Source organism: Chiloscyllium plagiosum, unplaced genomic scaffold (genome assembly GCF_037043375.1).
Source record: "Chiloscyllium plagiosum isolate Xiang-an unplaced genomic scaffold, Cpla_swu_hap1 HiC_scaffold_22, whole genome shotgun sequence".
NCBI lineage: Eukaryota > Metazoa > Chordata > Chondrichthyes > Orectolobiformes > Hemiscylliidae > Chiloscyllium > Chiloscyllium plagiosum.
In genome coordinates this window covers 1756428-1782452 of record NW_028270160.1, presented here as the reverse complement: position 1 = coordinate 1782452, position 26025 = coordinate 1756428, and the positions used below count along the sequence as shown (strand labels likewise).

At 40.4% G+C, this 26025-nt stretch overlaps 1 protein-coding gene across 2 annotated transcripts in view; it reads left to right on the top strand.

Moving 5' to 3' along the window:
* The window catches only part of shoc2 (SHOC2 leucine rich repeat scaffold protein), a 140401-nt gene that overhangs the window by 81620 nt on the left and 32756 nt on the right, over positions 1 to 26025 (top strand). For both annotated transcript variants that reach the window (XM_043713089.2, XM_087998708.1), the window contains exons 3-4: positions 914 to 1051; positions 23057 to 23187. In XM_043713089.2, coding sequence (XP_043569024.1) covers positions 914 to 1051; positions 23057 to 23187 — 269 coding nt within the window. The remainder of the gene's footprint in view (positions 1 to 913; positions 1052 to 23056; positions 23188 to 26025) is intronic.

Sequence of the window (26025 nt, the reverse complement as noted above, 5' to 3'; positions counted from 1 at the left end):
TCCCCAGCATTAGGTTCCAGAGCATCGGAATGTGTCATTGGCTTTTAAGATGGTCAATATACTCAATTCAAACTTGATTGGAGTTTAATGTGTTTCAGGTATAATTTAAGCTGATTGGCTGAATTCAAATTTGTTTTGTCTCCAAGCAACAAACTTATAGAGTTGTTTGACCCAGTGTTACATCATTATCTTTTTGAGAATGCTTAGTGCTGTGTCCCATAGTTCTGCTTTTAACTCTTAAAGGTATACCCGCATTTTCCTTATACAGGCAATAACCATCTTCAATAAGACACTATCAAATCACCATCCCTTGACACTTAATGATGTTACCATTGCTGAATCTCCCACGATCAACATCCTGGGGGTTACCATTGACCAGAAGCTAAACTGGGTTCACCACATAAACGTAGTGGCTACAAAAGCAGGTCAGGAGCTAGGAATACAGTGACAAGTAACTCACCTGCTGATTACCCAAAGCCTGTCCACCACCTACAAGGCATTAGTCAAGAATGTGATGGAATACTCCCCACTTGCCTGGAGGAGTACAGCTCCAACAACACTCAAAAAGCTTGACATCATCCAGGACAAAGCAGCCCACTTGATAGATGAGATATGAGGGGGAAACAAACTTTTTGCCCAGAGTATGATGAGAATCTGGAACACTCTGTCTGTAAGGGTGGTAGAGACGGGAAAACCTCATTATTTAAGAAGTATTCAGATGTGTCCTTGTGATGTCGAGGCTTGCAAGGCACTGGGCCAAGTGCTGGGAAATGGGATTACAATAGTTGAGTGGCTGTTTTTGACTGGCGCTGACTTAATGGAGCAAAGAGTCTTTTTCTGTGCTGTAAACCACAATAGTAGTAATTGCAAAACATTTGAATATTTAGATTTCTGATATTTTTCTTCTTGACAGGTGAACTCTGCAACCTCATAACACTGGACGTGGCTCACAATCAGCTTGAGCACCTTCCAAAAGAAATTGGCAATTGCACGCAAATCACGAACCTTGACCTACAACATAATGAGCTTCTTGATCTGCCTGAAAGTATAGGTAAGGGGGCAATCATTATCTACTATTGCTTAAAATATTCTTCATACATTGCAGTATTTAATCTGTGCAAAAGGTTAATGTATATTAATCTGTTTATTTGCTTCTGTTTGGTTGTTAATTACTTGTATAGATTGATACTCTGAAATAATATGAAATTTAATTTCTACAAGTTCTCCTTGAAGTTATGAATTTATTTTTTAAAAACCTGTGCTAATTTTCATCATGTCCAAGGCTTTATAGTTTGTGTGCAAAAGTGAATGTAATTTTAGAATTCAGTACTAAAACTCTGGCAAAATCCTTGGCAGCCATATAATAAAAGTGGAATGTTATAATAAAATGAATTTTTAGTTGCTGGAGATCTGAAGAAACTTAAAAATAGATTGCTGGAGAAACTCTTTGGAAATGTCTTCAGAAGCGTCATTTGACTTGAAGTGTTAACTCTGTTTTCTGTCTGCCAATGCTGCTAGACCTGGTGTGTTTCTCCAGTAATGTTTGTTTCACAGAGTCATACAGCATGGAAGTAGAACCTTCAGTGCAACTTGTCTGCACCAGCCACATGTCCTAAACTGATCTCGTCCTATTTGCCAATATTTAGCCCAAATCTCTCTCGACACTTCCTTTTTATGTACCCATTCAGATGCCTTTTAAATTTTGTAACTCCACCACCACCCCTGGCAGCTCTTCCATTCAAGTGCCACTCTCTGCATGGAAAAGGTGCCCCTCAGGCCCATTTTAAATATTTTCCCCTCTCACCTTAAACCTGTGCTGATTAATTTTGGACTCCACTACCCTTTGAAAAATAACTTGGTGATTCACCCTATCCATATCTGTCATGATTTTATAAACCTATATAAGGTTACCCCTCAGCCTCTTCCCATAGCTCAAACCCTCCAATCCCTGAAACAGCCTCTTTTTTTTTTTCTGAACCCTTTCAAGTTTAGCAACATTTTCCTTACAGCAGGGAGACCAAAATTGAATACAATATTCTAAAAGTGGCCTCACCAGTGTCCTATACGGCTGAAACATGACACCCCAAATCCTGTACTCCAATGCAGTGACCAATAAAGTCAAGTGCGCCAAACACCACCTTCAACACCCTTCTTTCAAGGAACTATGCACCTGCATCCCAGGCCTCTTTGTTCGGCAACACTCCCCAGGACCCAACCATTAACTGTAAAGTCTTGCCTCGATTTGTTGTACAAGAATGCAACATCTCGCATTTATCTAAATTAAACTCTACCTGCCACTCCTCAGCCCATTGGCCCATCTGATCAAGGTCCTATTGTACTCTGAGATAACTTTCATCACTATCCATTGCACCACGAAATTTGGTGTCATCTGCAAACTTGCTAACCATATCTCCTATATTCACATCTAAATCTTTTATGTAAGTGATGAAAAGCAGCGGACCCACTGGTCACAGGCCTCCAATCTGAAAAACAACCCTGTACCATCACATTCTGTCTCTTACCTTCAGACCAATTTTATATCCAATTGGTTAGCTCCCCTAGACTTCATGTGATCAAACTTGCTAGCCAGTCTACCATGTGGAACTTGTCGAATGCTTTGCTGAAATCTGTAGACAATGTCCACCACTCTGCCTAAAACAATCTTCTTTGTCAACTCTTCAAAAAAAAACTCAGTCAAGTTAGTGAGACACTATTTCCCACGCACAAAGCCATGTTGACTATCCCAAATCATTTCTTGCCTTGCCAAATGCATGTAAATCCTGTCCCTCTGAATACCCTCCACCAACTCACTGATGTCAGGCTCACTGGTCTATGGTTCCCTGGCTTTTCCTTGCACCTTTCTTAAATAATGTGTTTAGGTTTATAATAAAATTGGAATTTGATTCTATCAGTCTGTTAACCCATGGCTGTAAATGTAAATTGGATACAATCCCAAAACATTTCAAGATAGTGACTAAATATATCTTGGAATCTGATGTGTTAAAAGTGAATTGATTTATTCTATTTTGTAATTCAAAAGACAAGAAATGACAATTTACTTAACCAACCACCATACTTCAAGCATTTTCTTGATTGTGATGAATAAATGAATGTTTAATCTGTTTTTGGCTTTACAAAAAGCCTTCAGGACAACTATGGAAAGATTAATATATATATATATATATGTGTGTGTGTATCTCACCTGTTGCAAAATTAGCTGATGGGCCACAAGGAACTGGAATGGCAGTTTTTCATCTCTCCCTTTTATCCTTTATACCTTTCCAGTTGCCATTTGCACTCTGAAATGTGGAAATATTAAATCCTGTCCATATGTTGCTAAGTATCTACTGAATAGCATTTGTAAATTATTGTTGTGGTTCTGTTCGCTGAGCTGGAAGTTTTTGTTGCAAACATTTTGTCCCCTGTCTAGGTGACATCCTCAGTGCTTGGGAGCCTCCTGTGAAGCGCTTCTGTGGTGTTTCCTCCGGCATTTATAGTGGCCTGTCCCTGCCGCTTCCGGTTGTCAGTTTCAGCTGTCCGCTGTAGTGGCCGGTATATTGGGTCCAGGTCTATGTGTTTGTAGATTATAGCAAATGAAGGGTGATTGGAATCTGTTGGTCACTGTACTTTTGTATTTACCAGACAAAGCTCTATGTTACTGCATAAAGCTTGACAGGTATTTAATGACATTGTAGAATAAGGCATTTACTAGTTAATTGACTCATTGCCAAAAGATTATAATGGCTCTTTCAAACTTCTGTCATTGTATAACTGATATTGAATTCAATCAGCATGTTTAGATTACTGAAGCAAAACTAAATTATGGAGCTATCCAAACATAGCTATTGGTTTGAAAGAAAATCTTGTTTTATTTTGTGTCAACATAAGAACAAACCTATGTTTTTTAAGCTGTATGGAGATGTTCCACAAGTGGTTGTATTTATATTTGCAAGTGCTAAATATGAATTCCTTATTAGAAACTTTCATATAATTATAGTTTCAGCCTAAAGATTATAATTTTGATGGCCAAAGCTAGAGGACTGAAACCTCAAATTAAATCATAGCCATTAACTCTGCCAGTTATATCTCCATGATTTGTGAGTGCAATCTAACATTTAAAGTTTAAAACAAATGACAGCCTTTACTAACAAGTGGGCAGTATATTTTGGTTTAACAAGTGGGCAGTATATTTTGGTTTAACAAGTGGGCAGTATATTTTGGTTTATCAACTGCTTATTGTCCATGAGTTAATGTGCAAATACAGAATAAAACTTGCCACGAGATCTGATAGTTTTTTTTTCCCTCTTGAAGCCCAAATTAGTTGGCAATCTTAAGCACAAAAACTTTTGGCGCCAGGTTGTGGAATTATGTTGTGTTTAATTTTATACCATACGTCATTTGTGTCCCTGATACAGTTGAAAGATATTTTCATAATTTTAAATTTAAACTTCTAAGAGATATACCTTTGAATCCATGTGGCACCTTTTTTATCCGAAGGATAGAATTAACTATTTTCAAGGGTGACAGCTTATAGAGTCATAGAGATGTACAGCATGGAAACAGACCCTTCGGTCCAACCTGTCTATGCCGACCAGATAGCCCAAACCAATCTAGTCCCACCTGCCAGCACCTGGCCCATATCCCTCCAAACCCTTCCTATTCATATATCCATCCAAATGCCTCTTAAATGTTGCAATTGTACCAGCCTCCACCACATCCTCTGGCAGCACATTCCGTACTATCCTCTGCGTGAAAAAGTTACCCCTTAGGTATTTTTTATATCTTTCCCCTCTCACCCAAGACCTATGCCCTCCAGTTCTCAGAATGCTGCTCTTCTATTGAGTCAGGAAAGTCGTCTTTGCAGTCCTGCTGTAGATTTTTCTCTCTCTGCTAATCACTGATATCTGGATTTGCAGTAAAGTTGCCAAAGGACTACAGTGTAGCGCGTTCGTTAGAGAGGAATGGCTGGTGGTGAATTTAACCTGAGTGTCACCATGCCTTCGATAAGGGGTGCAGATGAGTTAGATGGGACCTTCATGGTGACTTCAGCTGGTGTGGGAATTGAACCAGTGCTGTTGGTGACACTCTGCATTGTAAACCAGTCTTCCAGCCAATTGAACGAACCAACCTGTGCAGTTAATGAATACTAAGTGAGACAGAAGCTAATGATTTTACAGAAGATTTCTTGAAAGTGTTGCCGTAACAATGTATTGAATGTAGGGAAGCATTCTGTAAAATAAATCCGAAAAGTGTACTGCGCTGTTTGATGTGTTTTCATGATCTGAAGATTTGTTTAGCTCAAGTGGCAGAATTTAGAAGTATGGATTGCAAGTATAGTTTTAAAGCTGCTTTGACTCTATAATATTTATCGTGCTGCGCTTGATGCATGCAACACAACATAAAGTGGATACAGTTAGTATCAGTCTTTTTTGATCTGCATTGAAAATTACCACAATAAGTTTTCCTGCTCTCAGTAATGTTAAGCTTTTAAATGTTAGTCTATTGTCGTATTAATTCTTAGATACCGCATCAAGTTCATGATGCTACAGTACAGTAGATGATAGTTTGAAGCCAGTTGTACATTTATTGCATTTTTATGTTTGTAAATTCTGCAATGATAGAAAGCTCAAGCAAGTGATAATCCATTTTGTACCATGTATACTTTAAGATATGATTTCAGAAATTTATGATTTGTACATAGAAATATAATAACCTATAAGGTATTAAATTAATTTGCTGAAATATAACTAGGGCATAGAACTCGTTATTAAACATATTACCAGGTTGGTAAATGTTAATTTGCTTTCTGATAATCTTCCTGATAGACCTGTCTTAAGAGTAATGTAGCTTAGTTTCACATTGTACCTAAATTATTTTGAGCAGCTTAAAGGATGGTTGTAATAATACAATTCTTGGTACCACACTATATGGGTAACATTTGCATATTGGTATGCTTGGTGAAAGTGAGGACTGCAGATGTTGGAGATCAGAGTCGAGTGTGTGGTTCTGGAAAAGCACATTTAAGACATTTGGATAAGTATATGTATAGGAAAGGTTTGGAGGGATAGGGGCCAAATGCAGCAAGTGGGGCTACTTTGGTTTGGGAACGTGGTCAGCATGGACTGGTTGGCCCAAAGGGTCTGGTTCCATGCTGTATGACAGTGTGTGTGTCCCGCCCCTCTTTCCAGCCCCCCTCCCTCTATCAGCATCTGCTTTTTTCAACAGATTCAGTGACTTGTTATGTATTTCTAGCATTTGGTTTTCTTTCAGCTATTTAAGAATTTTGAGCCACTTCTGACTCATGATTATAGAAAGCCAGCCCTTTTTTTGCATTCTTGGTTTAGATTGATGGTGTAAGTGGAATAGTGACCTTTTCACCTCTTGGGTGTTCAAATCCAGCATCGACAGATGTGATAAATGCCTGCAATCTGATTGACTTTTAAAGGGCATGTCTTAACACGCTCTGCTAACCAGTGTTACACTTAGCATTACAGAGATCTTGAAGTGAAACGAAAAGGACTGGACAAGAATTTTAACATTGAGCGAATTAGTTATGATCTGTTTCCATTGTTTATTGGGAAGATGGAATGGTGAAATGTAAGGAAGCAAAGACTGTGATAGACATTGATTTTAGTTTTAAAGTTGCTGAGTGTTCTCCACACGTCCTTCCTATTCCAGCGCTGACAAGTTTCTCCTTTTATGCACCAAGTATTGGAATCAGTTATAATGTAGACAGAAAAATGCTGACATTATTATTCTCTCAGAATTATTGATGACCCTAATCTCCACAATATAACAATGCTGCAACCAAAATGAATTTTTGCAAATCCCTCCCCAAAAAAAATATGCTGGAAGGTATTGAGACTTCTGAGACAGTCAACTTTTATCGAATTTCCAACACTGACACAGGTCATTTGGCTTGATGGATGTGCACCAATCAAGTTATCTTCTACTTCTAATCAAATCCATCCATGCCTTTCCCCTTTGTACTTGATTCTCCTAAAATGCATCTATGCTGTTTACCTCAACTACTCCATATTCCAGCAAGTTCCATATTTGAACCTCCAACAGCAGCGACTTATCTATTGTGTTCTAGACCTACATGAATGGCAAATTATACCATAATTGCATGTTTAGGCACACTCTACTACATTCAGGTCAGCTTGCTCTACCTGATTATCAAGAATCAGTTTAATTGCACTTCTGTTTCTTTTGGAGTAACAATGTATTGAAGGGAAAAGCAGTCCATAACATGACAAATAAAACACCCTTTTCATGACAAACATTTTCCAAATGCTTGTGTATTTGTTTGGATTATTCAGTCAGTATTAATACATGCCCTACAATTTGCCTACAAATTGGTTGTCTTACTCTTTTCATGATTTGATACAGTCTGTAACATGTAGCAGGAGTGGGTATTCTGTAACCTACTGCACAGATTCTGATTGAAAGACCTGTGTTTAAATCCTCTTTTAAGAGAAAAGTTTTATTTTCCCAGGTTTAACTTGAAACTACTTGCCTTAAAAATTTGCATATATATTGTTGGAATTAAAAAATATTTAACCTAATGTAGTTGTCAAGTATTTTATGACTTATCTGAAGGCAAGGCAAAAGCCATTCAATTGAAATACTCTTCAGGATTTGTTCAAGTATGTTTTTTGAAATTTATTTTGTGTCACTAATTTGGCCACTTTCTTTAATGGTGGTTTCTATTGACCATTTATTTTCAGAACTATGAAAATTCTTCAAAAAGATCCAGTAGCTTCTGTAAGTGGTGTGAAAAGTAAAGGAAATGCATTGTGTAAAAATACTGCAGCTTCACATTTTGCTACTGTATATTTTGTATCAGTTGTACTAGCTAAGGTTTTTAGAAAAATATATTACCTTGTAAGAAATAGTCAGTTGTAAATATGTTTCATAGTATCTGTTATTTTGGTAAGCTGTCTAGCTAGGCCTCACTTTTCTAAGTCTCACTGCCCAAATCTTTCTCTATAGTTAACATTGGATAAGTTAAATTTTGGCTACAGTTGTAAAATTGTGAAATATACAAAGCGATAGGTTTGAGACAAAAATAAAATACTGCAGACGTTGGAAATCTGCAATACAATCTGAAACTGGTGGAGATATTCAGCTGTCTGACAGCACATGTAAAAATGAATGAATTAACATTTCAGGCCCATGCACTTTATTTATCTTGTTCTAGGTCCCTTGTATTGAAATGACTGTCATCTATCCATTATTGGACTTTTTTTTTCTTAAAAAAAACCTTGTCGCCATGACCAAAATTATGATGTGCTTAAATTTTCTTTCTTGGTTTACTATCTACTTTTGTTTATTCTTAAGTATTTTGGGGTGTCTTCCTATAGTAAAAGCGCTATGTAAATGCAACTGATTGCAATATATTGAAATAAAATACAATGCATTGTATAATGCTACATTTTAATGAAACTGATTAACCCTTTTCCCCACTGATAGTTCACAAATGTAATTTTGTAATAATTGGTGTATAGTTTAAATAAAGAGAGTTGTTGCAGCAGTGAGGCATGAATGCGGTCACTGAAATTTTGAGTTTTGGATTCAAACAAGCACAAGAATCTCAATCTAGTTCTGTGAATTTAACCATAAACATATGCTTTTATCTTGATTTTAAAAAGAATTTCTTTTTTCATGCTTTATAGAAACAGGATGATATATATTCCTGCTTTAATTTGTTTTAATGCATTCATGTGCCACTTAGACTGCTTTCTTCTTACTCTAACACTTTCCTTTCTCTTTCAAGTTGCCTATAGACCATGTTTTAGCTCTACCGAATTACTTTAACAGAGTCATTAGTCCAAAGACACAGAGAGCCATCACAATAGTTGCCTTTGCATGTGCAACAGACCCAGTGGTGTTGCTAAACCTGAATGCATCTGTGCATGTGCAGACAATGTCACTCCATTCCTTACATTGTACTGTCAACATCAGCTGACTTAAAATGTGGGACTACTAACCGGGTACAAGAGATTGCAACTGCTTCTTGGTGTGGCTGTTAAAAGAGCACTGTTCCGCTTTGTTCTCCTTTGGTGTAGCCAGCCAGCGGAATGTTTTTGAACATGATGTATAGTGCACAGGTTGTTGTCCTTGAAGAGTCCCATCAGGTGGGTCTCACTGGCCTCCACCAAGGCCACAATGGAAGTACAGGTCTGTCTCAACTCTTGATTGATCTTTCGCATGATGGAAAAGCAGTTCAGAAATGCAGTTGGGTGGATTTCTCGTAGTGGCTTATCTCCCTCAGAGCCTCTGTACCGGGTCTGTAGCAGTACGGCATCTTGATCTTGCCTTTGGTTGGATTTCCTTTCTGGGCCATACTGGTCGCCAGCTGTTCATGAGAAGCTTGCCCTGGCGTCCATTTGTACTGTGATTCTGGCCATTTCCTAAATGAATTCAGCTCAATCTGAGACATACAGTTAATATGGAGAATCTCCCCATCATCTGCCTTTTGAAACTGAGGAACACCCCAAGCAGATATTGGATAGAGCCTGACACCAAGCAGTCTCCACCAAACTCTGACTGGGGAATTAATTGCTGCCCTATCTGGTCCCAATTGTTTTTAGTTGTCCATTTCATAAACTCTTGATATATCTGTGGGATGCAGACTGTGTGTGAAGGCTGGTTCAATATACTAACCTCCCACTTGGAAGACAGCTGTGTCTGTTGCTTGACATAGTACTGCCAGGTGCAATTTCTGCACCTGTGTTCTTCCTGCATCACCAAGCCTTTACATTCATTAAAAATACTGCATTTCGTAAAAGGCTCATTATTGTGAACTTGCATCTCCCTATTTCCATCAAGTGTGGGTGACCACCTTTTGTAGAATATGCTTTTTCCCTGGTGTGTAATGCGGGAGTTATCTCCCTTTTAATCTTGCACTTTATAACTTTGAATCTGAGTTGCTGTCTTGAATTATATCTATCATGGCTAAGGTTCTGTTGCATTTCTCCTCTTACACGTTTGGGTCAGGGCTATAAATAATAGCTGAAGCCAGTGGGTGGTCCTGGTAGAATTAAAATTGACTGTCCGTATTCATAACTGTTACTTGATGGCATTATCAATGGCTCTTCCATCACTTTGTTATAGGTGATGGGACAGTAATTGGTAGGTTGAATGTTCTCTGCTTTCTGTGAACAAGATGTACTCGTTTTCTACTTTGTCTAATAGACGCCAGTTTAAATACTGGGACAGGAGGAGTGACTTGTTCTAGAGCACAGGTTTTCATTACTTTTTGATATCAGGGTTCAGAAACTTTGCTGTGCCCAGTATCCTTGTGTGTTTTTTGATCATGTGCAATGAATTGGATTGGCTGACATTTGATTTTGAGGACCCAGGAGGAATTCAGGATGGATTATCCACTTTGTAGTATTTTGAATATAGTTGCCTGATCTTACAGAATCCTTACACTGTGGACGAAGGCATTTGGCCCATCGGATATCTTATGTTCCGGGGCCTCAAACCTAGTCCACACCCACTTCAGGGTCCTGACCTGTGGATGGGGGATTTCCCCTTTTAACAACTGGTCTAAGGCAGGGTGATTGAGACAGGCACAGTAGTTATTTTTTATCTTATGGGCTATGATCCAGACCCTCAGACCTCACTACTAGATGACTCCAATCTACTTTTCCCAGGGGGACTCTAACCTCCATTCCAAGTAACTTATGATTCTGAAAGCAAACTTGTTAGCATGCAGGTGCAAAAGTTACTTCAGAGATTCTGTCACCACAGAGTCCTTGGGGATGAGACATAACCTGAGTGGTAGGTTAAGGAGAGTGATCAAGGTAAATCTTACCTTTTGAGCCCATCCGTCTCATGCAACCAACAGTCAGACAATCACTTATTCAATCCACCTAGAAGCTCCATGTATGTTGGAATCCCACTACTGCCACCAAACGTTAGGTTCTTTTTCTTGAGTTTCTTACACATTTGATGCAACTGCAATACCCCAACTTCTGTGAACAGCTAAAATTTTATTTGCTAAGTACAAAAGCTGTGTTGGATCACAACACTCTTCGCAATGCTTGCAAAGCGTGTCAAGAGAAGCTCTCTGAACAAAGGGACAGTTCTTCCTTTATACAAAATCTTTACATCACAATCAGTAATGCCCACAAGACAACCCCCAGTTGCTCTCCCACTGTCACATGCTCTTTAAGACACAGTGCAGTGACCTGATCATCTCCAGAAGCAGTGTAATGTAAATCATCACTTAATGGCAAGACCTGGTGTGAATTGTATTTTTGTTTTGTAACTATAGGGTGCGGTCAGAATTTTAATTGCAATATTCTAATTGATTTTGAATATGTGATGATGATGCAAATGGCTCTGAATAACTAGGAAATGGCCAAGCAATGGCTCTGAATGGAAAGGGATGGGAATGTAAATTCCTTACATTCTACCTGTAAGGCAAGACATGCCACCCTACCCCGGGAGATCCAATTTCCTGCAGGTCAGCAGAGCAAATGAACCCTTTAATATCTCAGCCTGAGACTGGAATCAAACCCAGGACCCTAGTACTGTGAGGCAGTAATGCGAACTGCTGAGCTACTGTGCTGCCCCAACCTCTTTTGCAGTTACTGGCTGGGTGTCTTCATTATTGGAGATGTTCATAGTCATAGAGAAACAGATCTTTTGGTTCCACTTGTCCATGCCAACCAGAAATCCTGAATAAACCGCGTCCCATTTGCCAGCCCATTTACTTCTAAACCCTTCCCATTCCTATACCCATCCAGATACCTTTTAAATGTTGTAATTATGCCAGCTTTCTCCACTTCCTCTGGCAGCTCATTCCATACACATGAAAAAATTGCCCTTCTTAGGTCCTTTTTTAAGTTTTGCTCCTCTCACTATGAACCTGTGCACCCCCATCCCACAGGGAAAATATCTTGTCTGTCTACCCTATCCATGCCACTTATGATTTTATAATGCAACCTCCTCTGAATGATTGTTGAATTCCTTGCCATCTTTCACTAGTGGATGCAATAGAACTGCAGAACTTTGATGTGATCTGGTAGACAGGAGAGGGACCTTTGTAAACTACTTTCAAAAATGACCTTAAATGGGAGTGAGTTGAGTCAGGCTGCGTGATTTTTATTTAACAATTCAATCTTGTGTGAAGGAGTCTGTCTGCATTGTGAGCATTCTTACTTAGACTTTTGACTTGCCAGTTCCTGTTGTGGTGTTTCTCATTTGCTGTGATGTGTAGGAAGATGATCGGCTGTACTGCTGTCCATTGTTTAATTATTAGAGGTGAAATTGTTATACAATAGGTTGTTTGTTATTGCAGAATCTCTGTGCCTTTTGTATAAAGTTTTGTATACTAATCATTTGATCTAACATTAAAAATTCCAATTGTGGGCTTTGGCACAGATTGCATCAAAATGACTATTTTAAATGAAGCATATTTTACCCATTAGTGTGCTCTGGGCAGAATTTCAATGAAAGCATTGAGCCTGTCTTAACTGTTTCGGTTTCTGTCTCTTCTTAGAATTAGACACTGTGATAGTGAATACTTTTTGAACTTTATTTGAATTATTGATTGATTTTGGAACTTTTCTGCATTCTGGCAATTAACCTGCTGGCAAAGGGAAATTTTTATAAAATACCAAACTTCTTAGTGCCTATTTTTAAGATGAGTTAAATAGGTTACAGTTAAGTCATGTGATTTGCAAATGAGGATTAATATTTAGTTTGTACTCTTAAACCTTGGGTTTCATTTAATGGAGTTGGATTATCTCTGCCCTAAAGAATTTATGATGCTAACTGGCAGCTGTTGATGAGGACCCAATTCTGGAAATGCTGGAGATTATAATCCAAAAAATCCACACCTCTCTAGTAGTTTATGCCAATTTGGTACTTGTATGTTTATCATTAGTTACACAATGGAATTCATGGCTCTGGACTCTCATCCTTCAGTTTAAATGCAAATTGCTGTACAATTAGGGTAAATTGAAGTTATTTTAAAAATGGCGGTGATGAGATCTGGTTGTGACATTGTGTGGAGAAGTTTTATTTAAACAGCGTTTGAAAATGCTTGTTTCACAGTTTATCAGTTAAAATGTCAGAATAGCCATAAATGTGACTCTATAACATTTAAGCATAGGAATCTGGGAAGTGTCTTGAATAATTGCATTAGCACATTGCATGAGTTCATGAAGTTTATTCTTAGAAGGAAAGTAATATTTACAAGCGTTACAATTTTTCTTGCTTTTGGAGGGGTATTGCAGGCAACTTATTTCAATGCCTTGTAGTGGAGCAGTCACCGATCAAGAAATTTCAACTCTGCTTGTGATGCTTGCAAGATACTATCTGGCTTGGAATACCTGCTACACTAAGGTGTTAAAGGCAATCCATACTATTGTGCTATTAAAATAAATGTAGTTTTTGCTTTGAACCTTTCTGAATTTTTGAAAGAGTTTGTCTGAACATTAACTTCTATATAATATTTCCAACAATGTTCGTAGTTTTGAAGAACTTTCATTTTCAAGAATCATAATTATTGCTTTTTATGCAGTTTCATTGCTTTTGCAATTTGAGTGACTAGCATTTGTTTAAAATCCTTTGAGAATTGGCCAAGCTGTTTGCTTGTATTCTGTATCTAGTTCTTCTTCCCAACACCATAAAGTAATATAAACGTTTTACAGAAACTACTAATGTGACCAGCAAGAAGGCTGTGTTAGCAGGCCTGTTTCTTCCGAATTGGATCCAGTACCCTTGTGCCTATAGTGTCTGATAACATGACAGAATTCACAATTGCCATTTTTGTTGTGAAATGGGCTGCTGATATTCATGGAAATGTGTTGCTGGAGAAGCGCAGCAGGTCAGGCAGCATCTAGGGAACAGGAGAATCGACGTTTCGGGCATTAGCCCTTCTTCAGGAATGAGGCTAAATGGGAGGATTGGAAAGAGAAGTTGTTCAGGGTGAGGACCAGTTCAGTCAGTCGAAGGAGGGTGTCAGTGGAAGGGTACTGGTCAGTACGGCGGGAAAGGAAGAAGCGGAGGGCTTTGAGTCCTTCGTGATGGGGGATGGAGGTGTACAGGGACTGGATGTCCATGGTGAAAGTAAGGCGTTGGGGACCGGGGAAGCGAAAATCCTGGAGCAGGTGGAGGGCGTGGGTGGTGTCCCGAATGTAGGTGGGGAGTTCTTGGACTAAGGGGGACAGGACGGTGTCAAGGTAGGCGGATATGAGTTCGGTGGGGCAGGAGCAGGCGGAGACAATGGGTCGGCCGGGGCAGTCAGGTTTGTGGATTTTGGGCAGGAGGTAGAAGCGGGAGGTGCGGGGTTGTGGGACTATGAGGTTGGAGGCGGTGGATGGGAGATCCCCCGAGGTGATGAGGTTATGGACGGTCTGGGAGATGATGGTTTGGTGGTGGGGGGTGGGGTCATGGTCAAGGGGGCAGTAGGAGGAGGAGCCTCATTCCTGAAGAAGGGCTAATGCCCAAAACGTTGATTCTCCTGTTCCCTAGATGCTGCCTGACCTGCTGCGCTTCTCCAGCAACACATTTCCATCTCTGATCTCCAGCATCTGCAGACCTCATTTTCTCTTCTGCTGATATTCATATCTCTTAAAGTGGTGTTCCCCCACTCTGGTTAAACATTTTCCGCTATCGCATCCGACCAATGAATAGAGGTAAAAATGAAATATTGATTTGTGTAAAAATTGTGTTGCATTCTACTTGTGTCATTGACCTCCAGTGTTCCTTTTATTGTCAAGGATTATGCTATTGCATAGTGTGATGTGGCAAGTGCTCATCCAGTATGACTTGTCAGTATCCAAGGCAAAGTTTCTTTACAAAAGCAAAATACTGTAGATGCTGTAAATGTTAAATAAAAACTGAAAATATTGAGCATTTCAGACAGCCATCTGTGGAGGGAAAGGCAAAAGTGAGGACTGCAGATGCTGAAGATTAGAGTCTAGATTAGAGTGGTGCTGGAAAAACACAGCAAGTCAGGTAGCGTCCAGGGAGTAGGAAAATCGACATTTCGGGCAAAAGGCCTTCATCAGGACTGAAGGCAGGGAGCCTCCAGGGTGGAGAGATAAATGGGGTCGGGGTGGGGCGAAGGCAGTAAAGAGTACAATGGGTGGATAGAGGTGGGGAAGAAGGTGATAGGTCAGAGAGGAGGGTGGAGTAGATTGGTGGGAAGGGAGATTAGCAGTTAGGACAGGCCAAGAGGATGGTGCTGAGCTGGAAGGTTGGAACTGGGGTAAGTTGGGGGAGGGGAAATGAGGAAACTGCCCTAACTGCCAATCTCCCTTCCCACCTATCTACTCCACCCTCCTCTCTGACCTATCACCTTCATCCCCATCTCTATCCACCCATTGTATTCTTTGCTACCTTCTCCCCACCCCTACCCCCCTCCCATTTATCTCTCCACCCTGGAGGCTCCGAGCCTTCCTTCAGTCCTGATGAAGGGCTTTTGCCTGAAACGTCAATGTTCCTGCTGCTTGGATGCTGCCTGACCTGCTGTGCTTTTCCAACAACACACTAATCTGTGGAGGGAAACAGAGTTAACATTGTGGAATGGTAATGACCCTTGATCAAAACTGAGGTGAGAAAGAAATGTATTGGTTTTGAATAAATGGAGGGGGGAGGAAATGGAGGATTAAGAAAAAGGGGAAGGTTTTTGATTGGATGAGGTGTGAGATTAAATAACAAAAGCCAAAGGGACTGGTAGAAAGTAACAACCTTTAGAAATGTCCAGATGAGGTTTTGAATGGCTGGACAACAACTGTTTAAATGCAAAGTGAAGGGAAAAAGAAACAAGAAGTGAGGAAATGAAAACATTGAACAAAGTAGAAGCTGAGATTATTATCGAAAATTTTTGAATTTAATGTTAAGCCTAGCACTGAATTGAAAGAGGAGGTGCCATTCTTTGACCTTTCATTGAGTTTCATTGGAACACTCCAGGCCAAAATTTGAGCAGGAGCACGTTGGAAATTTGAAATGGCAACTAATAGCAATGATGTGGAGCCGACATTGGATTGGGGTGGACAAAGTCAAAAATCACATGACACTAGTTATAGTTGCCTGAGGAAGGAGGCAGGGTTCCGAAAGCTTGTGGCTTCAAATAAACCTGTTGGACAATAACATTTTAAAACAGTGATGGAAAAGGATAGACCAGATCTAAAAGTTGAAGTTCTGAATTGGAGAAAGGCCAATTTTGATGGTATTAGTCAAGAACTTTCAAAAGCTGATTGGGCGCAGATGTTTACAGGTAAAAGGACGGCTGGAAAATGGGAAGTCTTCAGAAATGAGATAATGAGAGTCCAGAGGAAGTATATTTCTGTCAGGGTGAAAGGAAAGGCTGGTAGGTGTAGGGAATGCTGGATGACGAAAGAAATTGAGGGTTTGGTTAAGAAAAAGAAAGAAGCATATGTCAGGTATAGACAGGATAGATCGAGTGAATCCTTAGAGTACAAAGGAAGTAGGAGTATACTTAAGAGGGAAATCAGGAGGGCAAAATGGGGACATGAGAGAGCTTTGAGAAAGTGAGGACTGGAGATGCTGGAGATCAGAGCTTAAAAATGTGTTCTGGAAAAGCGCAGCAGGTCAGGCAGCATCAAAGGAGCAAGAGAATCGACGCTTCGGGGATAAGCCCTTCTTCAGGAAGAAGGGCTTATGCCCGGAACATGAGAGAGCTTTGGCAAGCAGAGTTAAGAAGAATCTAAAGGGTTTTACAAATACATTTAAGGACAAAGGGGTAACTAGGGAGAGAATAGGGCCCCTCAAAGATCAGCAAGGCAGCCTTTGTGTGGAGACGCAGGAGATGGGGGAGATACTAAATGTGTATTTTGCATCACTATATACTGTGAAAAAGTACTTGGAAGATATAGAATGTAGGGAAATAGATGGTGACTTTTTGAAAAATGTCCTTATTACAGAGGAGGAAGTGCTGGATGTCTTGAAATGCATAAAAGTTAATAAATCCTCAGGACCTGATCAGGTGTACCCTAGAACTCTTTGGGAAGCTAGAGAAGTGATTGCTGGGCCTCTTGCTGAGATATTTGTATCATCGATAGTCACAGGTGAGATGCCGGAAGACTGGAGGTTGGCTAACGTAGTGCCACTGTTTAAGAAAGGCTGTAAGGACAAGCCAGGGAACTATAGACCAGTGAGCCTGATGTCGGTAGTGAGCAAGTTGTTGGAGGGAATCCTGAGGGACAGGATGTACGTGTATTTGGAAAGGCAAGGACTGATTAGGTATAGTCAACCTGGCTTTGTGCGTGGGAAATAATGTCTCACAAACTTGATTGTGTTTCTTGAAGAAGTAACAAAGAGGATTGATGAGGGCAGAACAGTGGACGTGATCTATATGGACTTCAGTAAGGCGTTTGACAAGATTCCCCACTGGAGACTAGTTAGTAAGGTTAGATCTCACGGAATACAGGGAGAACTAGTCATTTGGATACAGAACTGGCTCAAAGGTGGGTGGTGGTGGAGGGTTGTTTTTCAGACTGGTGGCCTGTGACCAGTGGAGTGCCAGAAGGATCGGGGCTGGGCCCTCTACTTTTTGTCATTTACATAAATGATTTGGATGCGAGCATAAGAGGTACAGTTAATAAGTTTAGGGTGTAGGTTTGCTCGCTGAGCTGTAGGTTTGATATCCAGACGTTTCATTACCTGGCTAGGTAACATCATCAATGGCGACCTCCAAGTGAAACGAAGCTGTTGTCTCCTGCTTTCTATTTATATCTTTCTTCTGGATGGGTTTCCTGGGGTTTGTGGTGATGTCATTTCCTGTTCGTTTTCTGAGGGGTTGATAGATGGCATCTAGATCTGTGTGTTTGTTTATGGCATTGTGGTTAGAGTTCCAGGCCTCTAGGAATTCTCTGGCATGTCTTTGCTTAGCCTGTCCCAGGATAGAGGTGTTGTCCCAGTCGAAATGGTGGCTTTTTTCATCCGTGTGTAGGGCTATCAGGGAGAGAGGGTCGTGTCTTTTTGTGGCTAGCTGGTGTTTGTGTATCCTGGTGGCTAACTTCCTGTTTGTCCTACGTAGTGTTTGTGGCAGTCCTTGCATGGAATTTTGTAGACGACGTTGGTTTTGTCCATGGGTTGTACTGGGTCTTTTAATTTTGTTAGTTTTTGTTTGAGAGTGTTGGTGGGTTTGTGTGCTACTAGGTTTCCGAGGGGTCTTAGTAGTCTGACTGTCATTTCTGAAATGACTTTGATGTATGGTAAGGTGGTTAGAGTTTCTGGCTGTGTTTGGTCTGCTTGTCATGGCTTGTTCTTGAGGAATCTGCGGACTGTATTTTTTGAGTATCCGTTCTTCTTGAATACGTTGTATAGGTGGTTCTTTGTTTTCCGAAGTTCATCTGTGCTGCAGTGTGTGGTGGCTCGTTGGAATAGTGCTCTGATACAGCTTTGTTTGTGTGTGTTGGGATGGTTGCTGGCGTAGTTAAGTATTTGGTCAGTAGTTGTCGGTTTTCTGTATACGCATGTTTGTAGTTCTCCATTGTCCTTTCTTTCAACTGTCCAGTTAGTAAGTTTGCAGTTACCTCAGATTACAACAGGATCTGGACCAGATGGGCCAATGGGCTGAGAAGTGGCAGATGGAGTTCGATTCGGATAAATGCGAGGTGCTCCATTTTGGGAAAGCAAATTTTAGCAGGACTTATACACTTAATGGTAAGGCCCGGTGGGCGGCACGGTGGCACAGTGGTTAGCACTGCTGCCTCACAGCGCCTGAGACCCGGGTTCAATTCCCGCCTCAGGCGACTGACTGTGTGGAGTTTGCACGTTCTCCCCGTGTCTGCGTGGTTTCCTCCGGGTGCTCCGGTTTCCTCCCACAGTCCAAAAGATGTGCAGGGTCAGGTGAATTGGCCATGCTAAATTGCCCGTAGTGTTAGGTAAGGGGTAAATGTAGGGGTATGGGTGGGTTTCGCTTCGGCGGGTCGGTGTGGACTTGTTGGGCCGAAGGGCCTGTTTCCACACTGTAATGTAATCTAATCTAAATTCATGCCCTAGGGAGTGTTGTTGAACAAAGAGACCTGGGAGTGCAGGTTCATAGCTCCTTGAAAGTGGAGTTGCAGGTAGACAGGATAGCGAAGGCTGCGTTTGGTATGCTTTCCTTTATTTGGTCAGAGTATTGAATACCGGAATTGGGAGGTCGTATTGCGGCTGTACAGGACTTTGGTTAAATCACTATTGGAATATTTCATGCAATTCTGGTCTCCTTGCTATCGGAAAGATGTTGTGAAACTGGAAAGGGTTCAGAAAGGATTTACAAGGATGTTGCCAGGGTTGGAGGATTTGAGCTATAGGAAAAGGCTGAACAGGCTGGGGCTGTTTTCCCTGGAGCGTTGGAGGCTGAGGGGTGACCTTATAGAGGTTTATAAAATCATGAGGGGCATGGATAGGATAAATAGACAAAGTTTTTTCCCTGTGGTGGGGGAGTCCAGAACTAGAGGGCATAGGTTTAGGATGAGAGGGAAATGATATAAAAGAGACCTAAGGTGTTTCACGCAGAGGGTGGTACGTGTATGGAATGAGCTGCCAGAGGGAGTGGTGGAGGCTGGTACAATTACAACATTTTAAAAGGCATCTGGATGGGTATATGAATAGGAAGGGTTTGGAGGGATAAGTGCCGGGTGCTGGCAGGTGGGACTAGATTGGGTTGGACTATCTGGTCAGCATGAACGAGTTGCTTAGATAAAGCATTACAAGAGCCATAGGTTAGTAACCTTTTAAGCTACAGTATATATTTTGTGAAAATAAGACCTCTGCAAAGGGCAGTGCAAAATCTCTTAAAGCTGTGCTTCTTAACTTGTGTTCGTAACATTGTCCAATCTCTGTTCTGTGACAGAATTTGAAAATTTCAGGTGTCAGCTGTGACTCAATCGGATTCATGAGTCACCAAATTATGGGTTTGATCTTATTTCAGGATTCTACAAAAATCTCGCATAAATGGTGTTTCATTTTGTTTTTTAGTCACATTGGTTAATTTAAATTTTTGTGGGATATAAACATTTTCACATTGCACCAAGATTTTTCTATCCATTCATGGAGTGTGTATGATGTTGGCAAGGCCAGCATTTAATACCCATCCTAGTTGCCTTTGGGGCAATTAAGAATCAACCACATTGCTTTGAATCTAGAGTCGCATGTAGGAAGTCCAGGTAGAGACAGCAAACCTCCTTCTAAACAGCGTTATTGAGTCAGATGGGTTTTGTGACAATCACCAATGGTTACCATTTGATGAGCTTTTAATTGCAGATTTTTATTGAATTTAATTTTTTTTACCTCCCAGGGTAGCATTTGGACTAGTACAGTGATATTACCATTTCGCCATCATCTCCGCACACTTGGTTCTCAAGTTGCAAAATGCTTTTGGTTGGTGATATAATTGGGTTTTAGCTGTTTAAAATTTTTAAAAATTTGTTTTGTTAGTGAGTTTTGAGAAGATTTGTAGCTCAGGTTTGTTTTTGTTGAAATCAGGTCATGTGAATTAGTGCATGATGACATAGCAAAGGGTTTAAATAACAGTTGGCCAAGAGTAGTTGTGTTTTGCTGACATAAGAACTGGAAGCTAGTTTAAGAGGGGAAAGTTATAACATTGACACTGTAAAAGGGTGTCACCTTCTCTGATCAACACATTTTTAGATAATTGAAGGAAATACATTTAAATGGAAAATTGTAACCCTGTAGATGAAAAGCAATACTCAGCAATATAGTAACTGATGAATTTAGTCTATATTTGTTAATCCTTAAATGGGTTGGCGGAGTCAAGTTTCTTTTTAAGTCAGACATGAAAAATGGTTAATTATTACAGATGATTGAGAATGAAGGGTTTATATTGGGTAGATGTTAGGTTGCCACACAGGAGGCTGCTAAATAAGCTAAGAGCTCATGGTGTTGGGGACAAAATACTGGCATGGATCGAGGATTGAATGACTGGTAGCAGGCAGAGAGTAGGGATAAAGGGATCTTTCTCAGGATGGCAACTGGTGAGTAGTGGAGTTTCGCAGGAATTGGTGTTGGGACCTCAACTATTCCTGCTATACTTTAGTGACTTGGACAAGGTAACTGAGGGCATTGTTGCCTAGTTTGCAGATGATACAAAGGTAGGTGTTGAGGAAGCAGGGAGGCTGACAGGCTAGGAGAGTGGGCAAAGACCTGGCAAAATATAATGTGGGCAAGTGAGAGGTTATACACTTTGGTAGGAAGAATAGAACATGGAACAGTACAGCACAGAACAGGTCCTTCGGCCCACGATGTTGTGCCGAACATTTGTCCTATCTTAAGCACCTACCCAATTGCCGCTTAAAGTTCGCCAATGATTCTGACTCTGCCACTCCCACAGGCAGCGCATTCCATGCCCCCACCACTCTCTGGGTAAAGAACCTACCCCTGACATCCCCCCCCCCCCATACCTTCCACCCTTCACCTTAAATTTATGTCCCCTTGTAACACACTGTTGTACCCGGGGAAAAAGTCTCTGACTGTCTACTCTATCTCTTCCTCTGATCATCTTATAAACCTCTATCAAGTCACCCCTCATCCTTCGCCATTCCAATGAGAAAAGGCCTAGCACTCTCAGCCTATCCTCGTACGACCTATTCTCCGTTGTGGTTCTGTTCGCCGAGCTGGGAATTTGTGTTGCAGACGTTTCGTCCCCTGTCTAAGTGACATCCTCAGTGTTTGGGAACCTCCTGTGAAGCGTTTCTGTGATCTTTCCTCCGGGATTTATAGTGATTTGTATCTGCCGCTTCCGGTTGTCAGTTCCAGCTGTCCACTGCAGTGGTCGGTATATTGGGTCCAGATCGATGTGCTGTGGATGAGATCATCCACAGATTCAATCAATAAGCACATTGATCTGGACCCATATACCGACCACTGCAACGGACAGCTGGAACTGACAACCGGAAGCGGCAGATTCAAACCACTACAAATGCCGGAGGAAAGATCACAGAAACGCTTCACAGGAGGCTCCCAAGCACTGAGGATGTCACCTAGACAGGGGACGAAACGTCTGCAACACAAATTCCCAGCTCGGCGAACAGAACCACGACAGTGAGCACCCGAGCTACAAATCTTCTCACAAACTTTGGACCTATTCTCCATTCCAGGCAACATCCTGGTAAATAGAGGTGCAAATTATTTTGTAAATGAGGAAAGGCTTCAGAAATCTAAAACACAGAGATTGGGGAGTCCTAGTTCAAGATCCTTTTCAGGTTAACATGTAGGTTCATTTGGTAGTTAGGCAAATGCAATGTTAGTTTTCATTTCAAGAGGTCTAGAATACAAGAGCAGAATGTACTGTATAAAGTTCTGGATCAGTGGTGCTGGAAGAGCACAGCAATTCAGGCAAAATCCGACGAGCAGCAAAATCGACGTTTCGGGCAAAAGCCCTTTATCAGGAATAAAGGCAGAGAGCCTGAAGCGTGGAGAGATAAGCTAGAGGAGGGTGGGGTGGGGAGAAAGTAGCATAGAGTACAATAGGTGAGTGGGGGAGGAGATGAAGGTGATAGGTCAGGGAGGAGAGGCTAGAGTGGATAGGTGGAAAAGGAGCTAGGCAGGTCGGACAAGTCATGGGGACAGTGCTGAGCTGGACGTTTGAAACTAGGATGAGGTGGGGGAAGGGGAAATGAGGAAGCTGTTGAAGTCCACATTGATGCCCTGGGGTTGAAGTGTTCCGAGGCGGAAGATGAGGTGTTCTTCCTCCAGGCGTCTGGTGGTGAGGGAGCGGCGGTGAAGGAGGCCCAGGACCTCCATGTCCTCAGCAGAGTGGGAGGGGGAGTTGAAATGTTGGACCACGGGGCGGTTTGGTTGATTGGTGAAGTTCTGGTCAGACCTCATTTGGGATATTGTGAGCAATTTTGGACCCCGTATCTAAGGATGTGCTCGTGTTGGAGGGGGTCCAAAGGCGGTTTACAAGAATATCTCCGGATGAAGGGCTTGTCGTTTGAGGGGTAGTTGAGTACTCTGGGTTTGTACTTGACAGAGATTAGAAAGATAAGAGGCAATCTGATTGAAACCTATTGAAATGAAGAATATAACCTAAAATGTTTAATATGCCTTCTCGCAGGAAATCTGTCCAGTCTGAGTCGCTTGGGCCTGAGATACAACAGACTGTCAGCTGTTCCCAAATCATTGGCAAAATGTAGTGAACTGGATGAACTTAATTTAGAGAACAATAATATCTCCTCGTTACCTGAGGTAAGCAATAGATAAAATGGCTGCAAAACTTGAACTTATGAAAACTCTTTCTGAAAGTTAATAAGAAATTACATTTGTAATTTTCTAGTAATATGAAAAATGTGTTGTGGTTTTTTGAATCAATTAACAGTTTTTCCACCACATCTCAATGCCATGAAGTAATGGCTGGGAGTATTCTTGATTCGTTGAAAATAAACTCAGTTTTTAAAATGTTTGAATTTAAACTTAAGTGCATTTTCTCAATAGCACCTCAAGAGGACAGAATAAAAACAGTGGCCAGGTATCTGGAAATATGCTAGGTCAATCATTTTCATTTTCTACCTTTTTTTCCAGAAAGCTGGAAGTGTGAAAATATACCACCCTTCACCACATAATATGCAATGGTTTCATTTGGCTGGAGCATTTGTAGTATGCAATGCTCAGTTACAGATATGGTGCATGTTGGAGAGAAGGCAGGTTTATATCTTGGGTGAAAGGTGCCAGCTAACTAAGAAGAGAAAATAAGCAGAAAAATGAAAAGGTCTTAAAAAAATCTAAGTATATATATAAAAGAAATAGATGATTAATTGTACAAAAAATTAATCTGCCACAAAACTGAGCTGCTGGCCAAGCAAATTGTTTTGTTTGCATTTAGTAACAGATTTCCTGTGATATTGTAATGAATCAGGCTTTACTATATTCATAACAATGGTGTGTTTTGCTTTATATTATCAAAACCACTGAATTATACCAGATCAATTCCATCGTGTATGACGGTACTTTGACTTAATCCTTCAACCGTTTTGAAACTAGTAGTATGGATACTTTGCTAATATATTCAGCATAACAAGACTAGAAATGTCTAGCCTTGTAGTAATTTTTATGATTTCAGTACAGTCAGGTACATTTACATTAAAGACACTATGCGAGTATAATGTTCCAAAGTATTTCACCAGGTAATAAAGCAAAATAAGACACATGCAGTTTTAAATGGTCAGATGCCCAAAGGATTGTTTGAGGAGGTTGTTTTCCTCCTTTAGACACTTCTTAAAAATATCTGTCAAAGAAGAGAGGCATGGGCAGGGAATTTCGGAACCTAGGACTAGAAAACTGAAGGCAAAGCCACCAACATTAAAGTAATTAAAGTCCAGGAGACTGAGGAATCCAGAATCAGATCAGTGCTGACATCTAAGGATTATGGATTGGATGAGATTTAAAAACCAGGATGAAAATTAAAGATGTTTGGTTAGAAGTCAATGTAGGCACTGAGTCCAGGAGTGATAGATGAACGGGACTTGATGCAAGTTAATTGAATCAATTATTGTCATGTGTATTCAATATAAAATAGTGAAAAGTTGCCATGCATCAGCACCATTCTCATTAACTTAGATTTAAAAGAAAAAAAAACAGAAATAACTTAGAGTCCAGTTTTTGTTTCTCCGTCGTGCTACGACACTGGGTAAACCCCTTCTGTTAATTTTAAACCAGCAACACAGAAAAGATTTATCCCATGCGGTAATCTGTGAAAATTGGAGATGCCAAGAACTATTTAAAGTAAAATTTGACAACTTTATTTCAAGGTATAACAGTGAATAGCTAACTGAAAATTATTTACAACTTCCTCTAACCTATCTTTTGCTTTCCCTTCTATAATACTAGTCCAATAAAACCCCCGATTAAGATTTACTGGAAAATTCAACTTTCAAAATCAGCCAGCGGTCAAAACCTTTCTTTACATCTTCCTCTGTAGATTTGCTTTCCATGTCGGTGTTTGTTTTTCTCTGTCCTTCTCTAGACAGGTATCTCTGAGTTCTGACTAGCAGCCTACATCTGTTGATCTTTACCAGTTCTCTCCCAAATGTTCAATTTTTCCCTGTCTTATACCCCCACAGCATCGAATTGTGTCACTAGCTTTTAATATTGTCAATATACTATATTCAAACCTGATTGGAGTTTGGTTTATTTTGGGTATAATTTAAACTGATTGGGCCAATCAAATGTTTTTTGTTGTCTCCAGGCAACCAGCTACACTAGCTGCTGGACCAAAATATTACATTATGTCTTGTTCTGCGCACACACTTGGTGCTGCAAGGTAGTTCTGCTAGCTTTTAACTTTCTTAAAGGTACAATACACGTACATCTTCATAACACCTCCCTCCTTAAGGAAAAAAAACCCATCATAATGAAAAGATGGCTTCATTTTTTCTCATTCTTTAAACATGTTACCTTAACATACAGATAACTTTAATCTAAGTTCACCTTAACTTCATCCCATATAACTGTGTGTTTATCATTAAATAAATACAAATCTCATCTAAACTTCATCAGTTAAATCCACGCTAACGCATCCTTGATTACATTCTTACAACCCGTAACATGTATGATTTTTAAATTAAAAGTCTGTAACATAAGACTCCAGCGAAATAGTCTCAAATTCTTGTCTTTAAAGCATTCTAAGAATGCAAGAGGATTGTGATCCGTGTACGCAAGCATATCCAACACATTGTTTGTGACATACACATTAAAATGTTGTAAGGACAGTACCAAAGTCTATCGTTCTTTTTCGATTGTGGAATATTTTCTCTGGTGGATGTTGAGCTTCTTCAAAAAGTAACCAACTGGCAGTTCAATCCCATCCTCATCTCTTCTTGTAGGAGTACAGCTTCAACTCCTATGTCACTAGCATCAATGGTGACTTTAAAAGTTTTTGAAAGGTTTGGTGGTTAATATTGATTTCAAATGGTCAAATGCCTCCTGGCATTGTTCTGTCCACCAAAAGTTTGTGTTCATCTTCAGCAAATCAGTTAACGGGGCCACTACACTGCTGAAGTTTTGAACAAACTTCCAATAGAATCCGCT